The sequence below is a fragment of the Lycium ferocissimum genome, chromosome 5 (assembly GCF_029784015.1).
Source record: "Lycium ferocissimum isolate CSIRO_LF1 chromosome 5, AGI_CSIRO_Lferr_CH_V1, whole genome shotgun sequence".
In the NCBI taxonomy this organism is placed as follows: Eukaryota; Viridiplantae; Streptophyta; class Magnoliopsida; order Solanales; family Solanaceae; genus Lycium; species Lycium ferocissimum.
The window spans coordinates 66,410,169-66,425,343 of record NC_081346.1 but is presented as its reverse complement, the minus strand read 5'-3'; the positions used below and the strand labels follow the sequence as shown (position 1 = coordinate 66,425,343).

At 36.1% G+C, this 15,175-nt stretch overlaps 1 protein-coding gene and 3 pseudogenes across 1 annotated transcript in view; all 4 read right to left on the bottom strand.

Annotated features, from left to right (window-relative positions):
- LOC132057952 (L-type lectin-domain containing receptor kinase IV.2-like) overlaps positions 1-927 on the bottom strand; it is a 1,071-nt gene extending 144 nt beyond the window's left edge. The window contains exon 1 of the mRNA XM_059450527.1: positions 8-927. Coding sequence (XP_059306510.1) covers positions 8-895 — 888 coding nt within the window. The 5' untranslated portion in view covers positions 896-927. The remainder of the gene's footprint in view (positions 1-7) is intronic.
- A 1,116-nt stretch (positions 928-2,043) lies between these two features.
- Positions 2,044-4,647, bottom strand: LOC132057121 (pre-mRNA-splicing factor ATP-dependent RNA helicase DEAH1-like; annotated as a pseudogene).
- LOC132057951 (pre-mRNA-splicing factor ATP-dependent RNA helicase DEAH1-like) lies at positions 4,542-7,842 on the bottom strand (annotated as a pseudogene).
- A 381-nt stretch (positions 7,843-8,223) lies between these two features.
- Positions 8,224-10,677, bottom strand: LOC132057120 (L-type lectin-domain containing receptor kinase IV.1-like; annotated as a pseudogene).
- Positions 10,678-15,175: the final 4,498 nt, after the last annotated feature.

Below are 15,175 nucleotides of genomic sequence, written 5' to 3'. Positions count from 1 at the left end.
AAAGAACAACTACCAAAATCACAGGCAATCCAATGGATAGAAGCCTTGATACCTTTTTAGGTCCGATTCGAGGCAGCTTTGGAAGCTTAGAAATATCAAGTCCTGCAGCCATGCCATTTATCTTGAAACTCCATCCCAAGACATAGTGAGATGATGCCACTGAGCCGGTGGCTGATGAAAAACCGATGTACATGGTTTCTTTTATGATACGTGAAAGATCATAAGACAAAGACAAAAGTGGAGTGTTTGGTTTAGCTGCTGCAATGGGTGCTAAGGTAACATGAATTTGCTTAGATGCAGCATCATATTCAACCCAAGCTTGCATTATCTGGCCGCTGATGAGAGTCAAATTTTGAAATGGACGATCGTTACTAACATAATAACCTGCTGGCTTTGATACCTCAGATTTCATCTGATTGATGTTAATTCCAACATGGTTGTCATTAATGTCTTCAAATTCGCGACTCAGTATCGTATCAAACTCCACTGCAACAACATGGTTGGTGATGTTCCCATTGTTTTTGTCACTGAAAAGACCAATGTAATGTGATGGAAGACCTCCTGGAAGGCCTTTAGTTGGTTCCATAACAAAAGCCAAGCCATGACCACCCAAAGTTGGATATTCAGGTACCACGGCAAATACAAAACAGGTAGAAAAAGAATATGCTGGGCCATCTGAATTGTTCTTAAAGTTGATAGGATTAGGATTAAATGCATGGCCGGTCTTCTGTGCGGTTGAATTAGTTAACTTCAGCAGCCCGTTAGAGGTTAACTTTGATAAGCCATCTACACTCATGTTTGCTGATTTGAATCCGTTATAAGTGAACTCAAATTCTGAGGCTGCAAGCTCAGATAGAGCACAAAATATAACTAGTAGAAACAAGGTGAAAGACATGGCTGAAAATACTAGTGCAATTTTTACTAAAGCTTATTAAACAACAGGAATTTGCGTTGCGTGTATGTAGGTGTATATGTGCTTTAAATGGTGTATTTTATGTGTGGTTCTGCCTGAAGGAAAAGTCAACTAGACTTAAGTCTTGACAATATAATCTAACAACTACAATAAGGTTATTAAATTTTGTTTTGAATTGACTTTTCTATTGAAAATACTAGTGCAATTTTTTCTAAAGCTTATTGAACAACAGGAATTTGCGTTGCGTGTATGTAGGTGTATATGTGCTTTAAATGGTGTATTTTATGTGTGGTTCTGCCTGAAGGAAAAGTCAACTAGACTTAAGTCCTGACAATCTAATCTAACAACTACAAATAAGGTTATTAAATTTTGTTTTGAATTGACTTTTCTACTGAAAGCAACAAAAGCTTAAAGATTACTGTCTGTTACACCATTCATGGCAAGAAATTTGCGAATTTTAGCTACATCATAATACAAATATCTGAAAATAGCCAACAGCTTTTGGCCACGTAGTTATGTTCTCTAAACCAAGAAAAGCTTCAAAAAAACACTATGATCACAAAATCCTGCAGTTGATGAAATTGATAGCTGAAAACTTTTAACATCTCTCTCAGAAAGCTTGATCAGAGCTCTTTTATCCTAATATATAATGTATCGTTCAAATTTCACAACCTTTTTATACAGTTTGTTAAACATATCTAGATAAAAATTTGAATGTGAATCATGCTATGATTCTTATCAAATTGATAAAGTAGGATAACAATCCATTTACTATGCCATTCTCCAAGTATTGATCTATTTGTCATTTTAGAATTGTAGACTTGGTCTTGGGGATTAGGATTTAGTTTTCTAGTCTTCAAAGTTTATGGTTAGTCAGCTATAAGCATACTTACTCTATCAAATTATCTATTTTCGTCATTTATGAAATTCTCATGTAAACCATTTTAATCTCGTTAGCAATGTACCAAAAAGAAGAATATGAGAAGTTTATATTCTTCATATGCCACTATAACCCAAATAATGAGGATGCAAGAAAGCATAAGCTATATCTACAGGAAAAGTTATGAAGAAATAAAACGAATTAGCAGCCGAGAAAAGGAATTAGACAGTTGCGCTTCCTTGTGCAACATAATGGATAGAATAAGCAATGTACAGAGAATTACAGCCGTAAATCTATAAAAATCCAAAAAATAATGAAGAATCTACAAAATGATACAGCTATCTGATTCATGTCAGTTAATGTGAATGGACTTTCCTCTGTTAGCAGAATCCTCCTACCTAGCAGTATAATGATAGATTTCCAAATCCTAGCATAAGCTAATCTCTTGAAAATGCTCTTTTCTCTCGCAAAAATAGGAGTTGATCCTAAGAAGCACGGCCAATTCCGCGAGGCATTTTCTTTGAGCTGGAGTCTTCAACATCTTTAAACAGATAGTAATGAGGAGCTATTTCTACAAGCCATTCCGGTTTCAGCTCAGTAACCTGTCGCATGTACTCCTTACTCGTCAAGACCAGCTCATGGTAGACAACCCATCTAGGAAGTGCCTGCGCTAAACTTGAGCTCGGGTGAATGTTGACTGTTTGGGGATGTTTAACAGTTCAGTAAGATCCAGCCTTTTGTAATCTTGCTAAGTGCGGGAAAAATCCTGATGTTATAGACTTCTTTATAGCTTCCAAGTCATTAATATTTGAAGTCAACTCAATTTCCACTCTTTCCAGCAGTCCTTCCAATTGATCTCGAATATCCTTAGCTTTCTTCATGCTTTGGACTTGGATGTAATTCTCATAACACCATTGTGTTGAAAATGTTGTCTCCTTCCAGGAATTATAAACCTTTAGCAGAGCGATATGATCCCCCACGTTGCCTGTATGAAAATTCATCCGTTTGTTGTCCGCGTGTACTTGTTTGTCATTTGGGTGATAGAAGATTGAATTCCCTACCGAAAGCATTGCAACAATACTTATTATTTCATCAGAACACTTGTATTTGTCAGAGCCAACAATCTTCTTGGACAGCATGGGATCTAGAGGAAACTCAGCCATTCTTCTACCTGCTGTTGTTAACTCACCGAGCTTATTAAGGGCACCAAGGGAAAAGAGCAGTTCCAGTGCTTTAAGTAGCTATTCTGATGGTTTGGGGTTGGGGGGGGGGGGTCCATGAACTCGAAATTCATCAAGTCCATAGTCCCAATCCCAAGGCTCTTGAGAGAGAGCACAACATTTGCAAGGTTGGTCCTTTGTATTTCCGGGGCTGTGTTATCTGCTAACTCATTCATGTAATTATCTGCTGTGTATAATCGAAAGCACTTTCCAGGACCCGTTCTTCCAGATTGACCAGCCTGTTTGTTGGCAGACGCCTTAGATATAGGAGTGACCTGCAAGGACTCCATACCCGTCCGAGGGTTGTAAGACTTCATCTTAGAAAATCCTGGATCGATAACATATTTAATCCCATCGATCGTCAATGATGTTTCAGCAATATTTGTAGCCAGGACAACCTTATGAACCCCTTCAGGAGTGGGCTCACATATCTTAGCTTGTAATTCTGTTGGCAAGTTTGCATATATCGGGCAAATTATCAGCTCAGCAATTTTTGCCCCCAGACCCCTTATCCGATGCGTAATGATCTCCTCCGCTGTTTCAATCTCCTCCTGCCCAGTCAAAAAGATTAATATATCACCAGGTGGTTGAGTTACAGGGATATGAAGAGAGGTTACGACTGCTGCATCCATGTAATCCGCCCCTTGCGCTTTTGTATAGTGTATCTCAACTGGAAATCGCCTTCCAGGAATTTTAAAAATTGGAGCACAGTCAAAATAATCACTGAACTTCTCTGCATCTAGAGTGGCACTTGATATAAGCAATTTCAGACCAGGCCGAAAACGTGCAATATCCTTGACCAAACCAAACAAAATGTCAGTCGAAAGTGTTCTTTCGTGAGCCTTGTCAAGCATAAGGACACTATAGCTGGCTAAATCAGGCTCACAAAGAAACTCTCGTAGCAACATCCCGTCGGTCATGTATTTAAGAATCATTTTCTCTGAAGTGCAGTCTTCAAAACGTATGGAGTAGCCAACCTCATTGCTGAGTTTCACTCCCATTTCTTGAGAAACACGTGCAGCAACTCGACTAGGCTGAGTACATCCAATTTTCCCCCGTTTAGTATATCCTGCCTCGTGTAGATACTGTGGTATCTGAGTAGCCTTTCCAGAGCCCGTTTCTCCAACAATAACAACAACCTGATGATCATTAATAGCTTGGAGCAGATCATCCCTGTAGTGATAAATTGGTAGTGTCTTCCTATCCTCCTGAAGTTTTTCCAAAGCTGATCTAGCTATAGATTTTTCTATCGACTTGGTAAGACTTTGTTGATCAACATTAACACCATCCATTACTGCTTCCTCTATTTGGCCTTCGAACACAAATTTATATTCCTCAGATCTTGGTATTCTATTTTTTGACCCAAATTTAAGAGTAGCTTTCGCAATTTGATGTTCTTCCCATGCTTCTTGTTCTGCAAAAGGGTTCATCTTTCCAGCAGCATCTGAATACCTGTCATGTTGCGAAGCCACTGAAAATCTCTTTTTCTGATTTACACCACCTTCATGATCATACACATCAGGCATCCTATACTTGCCCATATCATCAGTATCTTCTGATTTCTTCTTAACTAGCTCATATATCTTTTGCTTATGTCTTAGTTCGCATCTTTCTGCTTGATAAAACCTATGAGTTCACCCTTTTCGTGTTCACCACCTGAAAGTTCACCAAAACAGTCTAAGGGACCTGGTTCCTAAGCTGTTTTCACAGATAATGATGGAAAGTAAATAAGATAAGATATTTGCGTGGAAAACTCCCTGCTCAAAGGATTAAAAACCACGACCTACTCCAGTAGGATTTCCAACTTCACTAAACTGAGGAATGTTCAGATTACAACCTATAGCAACCTAGGAATTAAACTCTTAATTCCTCTCCCTTACAATGTCCCTATTGTAAGCAACTCTCGACTACCACTAGCCAAGCAAACTAATACACCTTGCCTATACCTAGACAAGTGTATCACTCAAAGGTTAAGTAGGTGAACAGCCCACAAACACGTTCTGAGAATTCAAACTAATACACCTAGACTAACTCTAGCCTAATGTACCACTCAAAACTTGTAAAGAGAAACTTCTTACAAGCAACCTCCTTTGAATTCAAGCACCTATGAATAGCTTCTTAAAAGAGAAGAGTAGGTTTACAATTTATGGAACAAAGACTCAACAACCTAAGGACTTGAGACATCTTCGGTTCAGGGACTTGGTCCTTTGGCTTGTTAAGGCTTTGTCCTTGAGAGCACCTTGAGAGGAGTGGCCGCTGCACTTAAGAGAAATATAATTTTCAGATTTGCAAGTGTTAGGTCAAACTCACCCCAACATGTTGTATATATATGAGACCAAGGTATAGATCATGTGAGAAACATGTGACCATGAATGGTAACTTTCCAAGGGTTAGTAGTTCCTAGCACACATATAGCTGTGCTGCTCAGTTCTGCAAGAACAGTGCAACACCTTTACTAGCTATCATGTTTCATATAATGTTCAGGAGACCTGATCAAGGACCTGGTCCTTGGTGTGTCTGTCAAATCATCAAAACCACAACATATCATTACTCTCTTCTGTTAACTTCACTCCCCCGAACAAGTATTGCTCGTCTTCAATTTCGTCTCTAAGTTCCTCTATCTTCATTTCCTGCCTTTTCTTCAAGTATTCTCGCCTCGAAAAGTTCCTCAAATTTGCAATATCATCTTGGCCCAACGCATCAGCCCTCCTGATTGCCTCTTTGTCCTCCTTCCTCAATAATTTTTGATCCGCCAACTGTCATGTCCCTGCAGCATCTCGCTCTCTGATACGTCGTTCCAACTCCTCCCTCTCTCTTTGGTCCCGAAGAATTTCTTGGTCGGGCTCAGAATTGTCACTGCCATCTTGGTCTCTGGAGTTTCGTCCCTTTACTCGTCTTTCTTCCTGCGCATTCCTAACTATGTAGACTTCATCTTCATCAGTCTCAATCCTCCTCCTAAAATTCTTGGTCTTTTGCTTCCTTGCCAAGATTTGCAGCCTACCTTGATCTTTACTATCAACTCTTGATCAAGCTCACGAACAAATTGTATTAAGAATATTGTGAATAAACTGAACAAGAGAACAAGTATTTCTCACACACTTTCAATAAGGTATTTTTATCATAATAGCTTACTATGAAATTCTTTTCATCCAAACCTTTATATAGCCTCACTACGAATCTTTTTCCTATTTGGTTAAGGTTTCCTACATAGGGTAGAAGTTTAATTCCAAATTAAACTAGGAATTTCCTATTGGAAAAAAAAAAAATCCCATTCTCTATTGGTTACGTGATAGCCCAAAGCAGCAGTTTGTGGACTTTCCACAATATGTCCAATTTTGGTAAATACAATGCTGCCGACCTAGTCCAATTCTAAATTGGATTCAACTCATAATTCTCCTTTTTAATTTATTAATTAATATTAATTATATTCTCCGTGCTACCAAAGAATATAATAATATTTCATTTTAATATATTTGACTAACTAAATTCTCTAATTTGATTATCAAACAATAAATTTATATTCAAATTTATAATAAAAATTAAGTATTTTGACCCTCGTACTCCAAACCCTTCACATAAACCGGGGTCGAGGAGTATATTTTGAAGGGTGAAAAATTATACTTATCTAGTACTATTCTTCATATAATGTTTGATTGGGCACAACTTTTTTTTTTTTAAAAAAGTAAAATTTTTGGAACTTTGTAATTCGAAACAAATATAGACATTTGTGCGACAAACCAATCTCATCAATGATAAGATGAGAAGGTTAACATTAAGTTGTTTAATATAAAAAAGTGTCATTTTCCTGTAACAAACTAAAAAGTTCGTGCCGCCTAAAATGTACAGAGAACTTAAATAATTCCATGCCAAACTGTACTATCAAGCCTTAATTATTTTACTATCCAATGTAAATAAAACTATTCATATCTGTGCTAAATGCATAGATTAATTCTGCAGGATATTTATCAGTCTTTCCTGTATCCCTGATTACCTCAGGAATTTCATGAATTCTTCCATGAAATGAATTATTGTATACTTTCTTCTTGTCCTACTGAAGAGCTTAAAATATCATTGGTCGATCACCAAAATTTTAGTCTTCGACTTACTCCTTATAGATTGTACCAAAATTTGTTCTACAAACAAATCCCTTCACATTAAATTCAGAGTGTGACAAGACATTACTAGCTTGTTTGTACGTCTCTATGAACACTATTTGCTCCAAGCTTCATGTTGTTAGAATAATCCTGATGTTTAGCCCTTTTAATCACTTGCAACCTTTTTTCTCTTAGCGCGCCTATCTTGGCTCGCCAAACACTACTAAAAACATGGGTTTTTGCCACCAACATTCAGTGAAAAATTTGTGCTATAAAATATGATTTTCTCACCTCATTCCCACCGAACAATCTCACTGGGAAAACGCGTGGTGGGAAACAGGTTCCATTGAAACGCTGGCAAACTTTTTAATTTTTCCGTGTGAAAACACTACTAATTAGGTTTTTCCCGTGCACCGACATTCGGTGGGAAATAGCTACTAAACATTTTCAGTGAGAAATGCAGTGGGAAAATAGTAATTTTTTAGTAGTGAAACAGATTATAATCACAGGTAAAAAATCAAAAATCTTGAATTTTTAACTGGATCTTACAGAGCCTGCTCATGTACAACATGATCCGGACCTGATCATAGAAAAGATTTGTTTAAGTGAACTAGCAGCCTATCCTCTGTATTGGGCTCACTCAACGATTGGAACAAAAGACACATTTGGTTGTGAATTCCCATATTGAAGGCATATATCTACATGTGTGTTTGGTTTAACATTGGCTGTTTCCATCATTGTGCTCCACCTAAGCTCGAATTGGCTAGCAGCCGACAAGATTCATGTTTTGCAATGTCAAGCTTGCTAAGAATGTCGTAGTCTACTGGTTTAAATACTTCTTGACTTCATCTGATTTATGTTAATGCCAACATGGTTGTCGTGTGATATCTGCATATTTGTAGCTGAATAGGGTGTCAACCTCCAAAATATTGTAACACATTAGAGAAATTCTAGTGCAAGAGTTCACTAATTAAAGTCTAATTAAAAGTTGGAGTTAGACTGCTCTGTGGTTACAGTTATGCCATTGTCAACAGGCAAAGACATGAAGTCAAAAAAAAAAGATAAGGAAGACTATTATAAAGCCTTTCATGACAAGAAATTATTTCAAGTATCGAATACTGGATAGGAGAAAAACGTTATAAGTATTCCATCATAATCTACTCTAATTCATCAGTACATAATCCACCAAAACTAGGTTATATTTACCAGACTTAATACATCAATATTCCAACTAGAAATTCTATCCAACTCATCATGAATCATCGGCAATCAGAGAGGAGTCTGTTACGGATGGAGAGCAGGAATGTGCATTAACCGAAGAAGATGGATACGACTTGACAAAATCATCAAAACCTCCGCGATGGTCAAATGTTAGTCCAGCTGAGGAGACACCGAGTTCTGATAATTCTGGTAAGGCCACAACACCATCCAAGAACAACAAGATTTGTCGCATGGTTGGCCTAAACGAAGGCTCTGAATGAGAGCAGAACAAACCTAGCTTTAAGACCAACTCCACTTGCCCTGGAACAAAATCAATGCCTATGTTTGGATCAACAGCCTCAAGAATATTACCCCTATTCCAACACGAGAACACCCAATCGACCAAAATAAAATCATCACCGTCTTGTCTTGGCTGTATCGGTCTCCTACCACAAGCAACTTCAAGCAAAAAAGCCCCAAATGAAAATACATCGGTACTAGGTGTTGCCCTGCCAGTTCTGGTATGCTCTGGTGCAAGGTAACCAAGAGTACCAACGACACGAGTAGTTTGAGGATCGGTCCCATGACCATATAGCCTCGCAAGTCCAAAGTCTCCTAGCCTTCCATTTACTTCACCATCCAACAAGACATTACTGGCTTTAACATCTCTATGAACAACTACATGGTCACATTCTTCGTGTAGGAAAAATAGTCCTGAGGCTACACCTCTAATAACTCTGAATCTTTGGTTCCAATCGAGGGTGAATCTTGGTTGGTCGTATAAATACTTGTCTAGACTTCCATTAGACATGTATTCATAAACCAAAAGTAACTCCCCTTTTCGCCTACAATAACCCAAAAGTGGTACTACATTCCTGTGTTGTATACGACCTATGCTTACAATCTCCGAAACAAATTCCTTCATCCCTTGTCTTGATTCATGAGATATCTTCTTTACAGCTATCTCAAGTTTGGTGATAGGCATCACTCCTTTGTAAACTTTACCAAATCCTCCAGCTCCCAATAGCTCCTTTTGTTTAAATCCCTTAGTGGCTTTGTACAAATCTTTATACTTGAACCTTTGCGGTCTATACTCGCGTTCCCAATCTTCAAGAAGTTCTTGATACTTCTTCCTTTTTACATAATAAACCAATATTGAGGTTGCTACAACAAGTGAAACCAAAGAGATCAGTGGCAACCCTATCATTACAAATCTTGATGCCCCTTTGCGCACAAGACGAGGAATATTAGGAAGTTGAGAGAGTTCTTGAGCTTTCCCATTTGTCTTGAAGCTCCATCCTAAGATATAATGATGTGTTGGGACTGAACCAGTTGATGATGAAAAACCAACATACATAATCTGATCAAGAATTGGTGAAAGATCATATTTCAAAGTCAAAAGTGGCCTGACTGGTTTTCCCACATGTAATGGAGCTAATGTTACATTAATTTGCTTATAACTGCCTTCATAATCAACCCAAACTTGCATTGGCTGGCCACTAATTAGAGTCAAGTTATGAAACAAACCAGTACCATCAAAATAACCTGCTGTTTTAGCTGCTACAGACTTCAATCCATTTATATCAATTCCAACATGATTGTTATTGATATCACCAAATTCATCGCTAAAGATCGTATCGAGCTCAACTCCAACAACACGGTTTGATCTATTCCCATTATTGGTTGAGTTAAAAAGGCCAAGATAGTGGTTTGCCACAGCCCCCCGAATTCCTCTCTGTGGTACGATAACGAAAACTAGTCCATGACCATCCAAAGGTCGATTATCCGACCTTATGGAAAACACAAAGGTTGTAGAGAAAGAAAATCTTGAAATGAATTGGATTTGGATAGAAAGCATGGCCCTGATCTTGTACTGTAGAATTTGTTAATAGCAAAAGGCCATTGGATGTGACCTCTGCCATGCCATCCAAGCTAAGATTCCTTGATTGAAATCCATTGTAAATGAATGCATCAACTTCACAAGAAGCTGGTGCAAAATTAACTAAGAAGAGAGCTACTAGTATGACAAGATTGAAGCACATTGGCAATATTCTTGATTGGGAAAATATTTTGACCAAATGAAGAAGCTTTGTTCTACTGTTTATACTTTATATGGCAAGAAATGCTAAGGTCTTAGGTTTAAATCTGAACGGAGACAAAAACACTAGATAAATGCACCTCTTTCAGGAATGAAAAAATGCTTTACTTTCATTTGGTATTTTGGCCTTCATATTCCTATCTGTCTAAGCCTTAGTGGATAGAATTACCTGATACATTCGTGAAATCAGTCGAGGCGCACAAGCAAGCCCGGACACCACGATTATAAACGTTTTTCTATGCAATCTAATTAATGAGATTTTGTACGTTCAAAGCCACAAAATGAGAAAATCAATAAATGGACAAAATGAGATTTTGTACGGAGCCAGGATTTTCAGAGTGTTCAAAAATTCTAAAAGGTAAATATACGAAGAAATCAACAGACTATATATCAATAAATGGACAAAATGTACGAGCTAGGCTGTAAGTCTTCTATAGTAATCCAAAAATGTTAGTATTATTTTATATGCCAAGTCGTCTCAAGTAATCCAAAAAAATGTCATCTACCAAGTTGGTTCATTATACTTAACTAGAGATGGAATTCCAGAACCTAAACAATCAGTTGAGAGCTCCATGACTGGTTCAAGGGAAGGTCAACCAATGATTGATAGGCCATTCCCTCCCTATCGTACTAAAATTTGGACTGCATGGGAGGAAAGGTCTGTGTTTTCAACTAGAGACCTTTTCTTCAAATGTCATTAATATCAATTGTTTAAGCAAATGTAGTAAAACATCTAAACAATTAGATACGAAGGACTCAAACTAGGGAAGATATATCTTTGAAATTTCCTCATTTGATATAAATGAAATGGGTTGAACTTCAATAAATTATAAATTGATGATCGGTCTCTTTGATGCCTAACCACTCAACAGATATAGTACAAAATATTAACTACAAATTGATGACCCTTTTTGTAAGGTATCTGCAAGGTCTAAAAATAATAATGTCGGCAAGTTGCAAGAATTTAATTTCAAGTGCTACCGTTTTCATGTTTAGTGGAATTAGATTTATTACATACTCCCCGAGTTAACTTTTACTTGTCCAGTTTAAACTTTGCACATCATTTAAAAAAACGATAATTCATATGGGTATTTTACCACAATATGCAAAGTAATTGATGTTTTATCGTAGGTCTTGAGAAATAATTTGTGGAATAAATAATTAATGTCAAGGGTAAAACATGGAAAAAAAAAATAGTTTTCTCTTGATATGCGCACGCTAAAAGTGAAAAATATATTTTTAATATAGTGAACAAGTAAAAATAAACGAAGGGAGTAGTTCATTTTATTGGAAAACTTTCTAAGCCCTCCAGATAGAGGCTGATCTAATTTCTAACCTATGAGTTTACGAACTAAGTGACTTTTACATATATTTTACACATGTATTAAGAAATTCATTAAATATCTAAATTTATTTTATAGTGAATTCAACTATTATTGTATACTAATTTGAATTCGCATTATGAATCCATAAACATTAAATTTTAGGCTGTCTAGTTGAATTTGTAAAGATTGAATGATTGGACCTTCAAAGGTACAGTGAAATATGTGTGATTTCTTCATCTTTAACCATATATTTGAAACCTTAAAATGAAAAACTTTTTAATAGTAAGTGCTTCATTTCCCTTAATAAAATTTCCTGAATACATATTAGTCATTTTTTTTTTCATACACAAAAAATTCAGATTAGTCTAGTTAATGTACTTTCTCTATTAATAGCTTGTTTGACTAAGTTTCTTGGACGCCACAAGCACTTATTTTAGAAAATTAAGATGATTGACCAAAGCTTTTAGCGAAATAATATGTTTAATTGTTTTTTTTATATATATAGAAAATAAGAGTCCACCAAATAGTATAGAGAATTAGATTCTCTATCTGTTTCCTCAAGTAAACAAATAGAAAGTAAATAAGACAAGATATTTACGTGAAAAACTCCTTGCTCAAGGGATTAAAAACCACGATCTACCGGAGTAGGATTTCAACTTCACTAAACTGAGCAACTTTCAGATTACAACCTCTTGCAACCTAAGAATTAAAACTATAAATTCCTCACCCCTTACAATAACTCTATTGTAAGTTATAAACCTTGACTAACTCTAGCCAAGCAACCAAACTAACCTTGACTAACTCTAGCCAAGCACCCAAAAACACACCTTGACTAACTATACCTTCGAATCATAATAACAAAGGTTGAAACCTTCCTACAATGACACTTCTCGAAAGTAGAGTAGGATTGCAAATGAAGAACAAAATGACAAAGACTTAACAAACCTAGGACTTAAGACATCTTCAGTTGTTGGATCTGGTCCTTGAATATGATGAAGCTTTGTTCTTGGGAGCACTAAAGGAGCAGTGGCGGCTACACTTGAAAGAATGTGATTTTCTGATTTTGCAAGTGATAGGTTAAGCATTGTAACATGTTGTATATGTATTGGGGAGCATGTGAGAGTCACGTGAACATGGATGGATAGGGACGTTTCATCTTTTAGTTTGGCATCTAGCAAGCTGCAGTTGTGCTGCTGCGGTTCTGCCAGTCGGAACAATACCGCAGCTTTACAGCTGTATCGTTGATTGTACAATGCCTAGGGGACCTGATCGAGTACCTGGTCCCTCTCTGGTTCCTCGAATGTTTGTCAAATCATCAAAACACAAAATGGCATAACTTATCATTTTTCAAGCTAAAAAAAGTAGCTTTTTTTTCAGAAGCGTTTCTAAAACTTTGGCCAAGCATAAATTAATGATCTAGCATTTACAAAAATATTTTTCAAAATGATTAGCCAACCACAAAATCTAAAAGTAATTTTTCAAAAAATACACTTATAATTAGAAATATTTTTCACAGATTTTGAAAGTTTTACCAAACAAACTATAGATTTGACAAGAAAATGAAGATTGAAAGGATGGCTCTTGGGTCATAATCAAGTTGAATTTCACGTTGATATGACCTTCTGATAGTTTATAAATCAGTCTATTCTAACTAGTACTCCCTCGGTCCCAATTCAAGTGTGTTAGTTTAACTGGACACGGAATTTAAGAAATAAAGAAATTTTTTTGAATTTGTAAGCTTAAATTAAATATGTATGTAGTTTTTTAAATTTTGTGGTCTAAAACTTACCAAAACTTATAGAATATAAAAAGAGACTCTTTTTTGGACATACAAAAAAGAAAATAAGACACATAAATTTGGACGTGGGGAGTACTTCTTTAGTCATAATAAGTTGCATAAATGAATTAAAATGTTGACATGCCCGGAAGCACTCGCTATTACTTTTTCAAATTTAGCGGCAGAATGAGTCACAAATAAGTAAAATTATTATCTTCAGAAATTTGTTCTATGTGATGGCTGTCCAAATCACTTGCCCCTACATTTGTGTTATGAAATAATAATTAAAAAAATACAAATAAGATGCAGGAGGGGGGAGGGGGGTTTGAGATTGACATACAAAATGAATTAATTTAGCTTCCTATTTATTAAAGAAAGGAAATTGTTGCGAGGCTTTTCAAAAAGCCGCTGCAAGGTTTTTCAGAAGCTGCTTGCAAGAACTGCCTATTTGAACTGCTTGCTAGCTATCTGCTTGATTGCAAGCCTCAGGAGGGGGAGAGATATTCTATTTCTCTTGAGATTAACATACATAATGGATTAATTTAACTTCCTATTTATAGAAGAAAGGAAGTTGATGCGAGGCTTCTCAGAAAATTGTTGTAAGGCTTTTCAGAAACTGCTTGCAAGCTGTCTGCTTGATCGCAAGCCTCGTGAGGCTTTTCAGAAAGCTGCTTGAAAATTGCCTACATAAACTACTTGCTTAATTGCAAGCTTCTTCAGGAAGTTATAGAAGCACTTAAATGGACATCCACAATACATTATATTTATAACAATTTGAAGTTATTGCCTTTTATGTCTTTAGGAATGATATTCTGTTGTTAGCATATCCATATCTATATACAAAAGTAGGAAAATTTAATTTAAAATATTAAAGAACCAAATTGACCCTATGATGTTACTTTGTGCCCTTCAAACCAAACACTTAACTCTTATCTCCAGATTTTTGTACCAAAAACTAATTTATTGTTTGATAAATATCGTAATTTTTTATTAGATAAAGTTGTGGTACTTCTTAAAATGCACAATGGATCATCAACTATGTGAATAGTGGTGTCTATTCAATATATAAATACTTCATCCACTCCAAAATAATTGAGGGTTTAAGTTTGGATACATGGATTAAGGAATTCACTTTAAAAATTAAGCGGGATTAAGGAAACCTTCAAATGATAAATTCAGTCTTATCTTCAAATCATGAATCCAAACTTGTTTGCTTAAAATATTGACTTTGGTCAACTCAATGAACTTTAAGACACTAGTTTAGGTTCAAGCGCTTCAAAATGCTCGACAGCCCCTCGAAACCCGTGTTACCCAGACCCGCAAGTCATACATTACCAAATAAACCTACAGAAAGTCTCAAATAGGGGAAATGGATTCTAAAACACAAAACGACTGGTTGGGTCGTTGCATAAATTAGAAATAAAAGTTTATCCCGTTTATCCAGTTTAAATCAAACATTTGTTTTTTATTCTAGTCTATTCTATTTTAGTCTAATGAACCAAACATTACTGATAATTTCCACTAAATAATCCAACCATTATTTAATTTTCTCATTATAATCTGGTTACTATATTCTCAGGGATAACTTGTTATCCATTTCTAGAAAGATTAACTTCAATTCATGTTCAAGTTTTATTTCTACATGCAAGTAATGTCTAAATGTTGTTT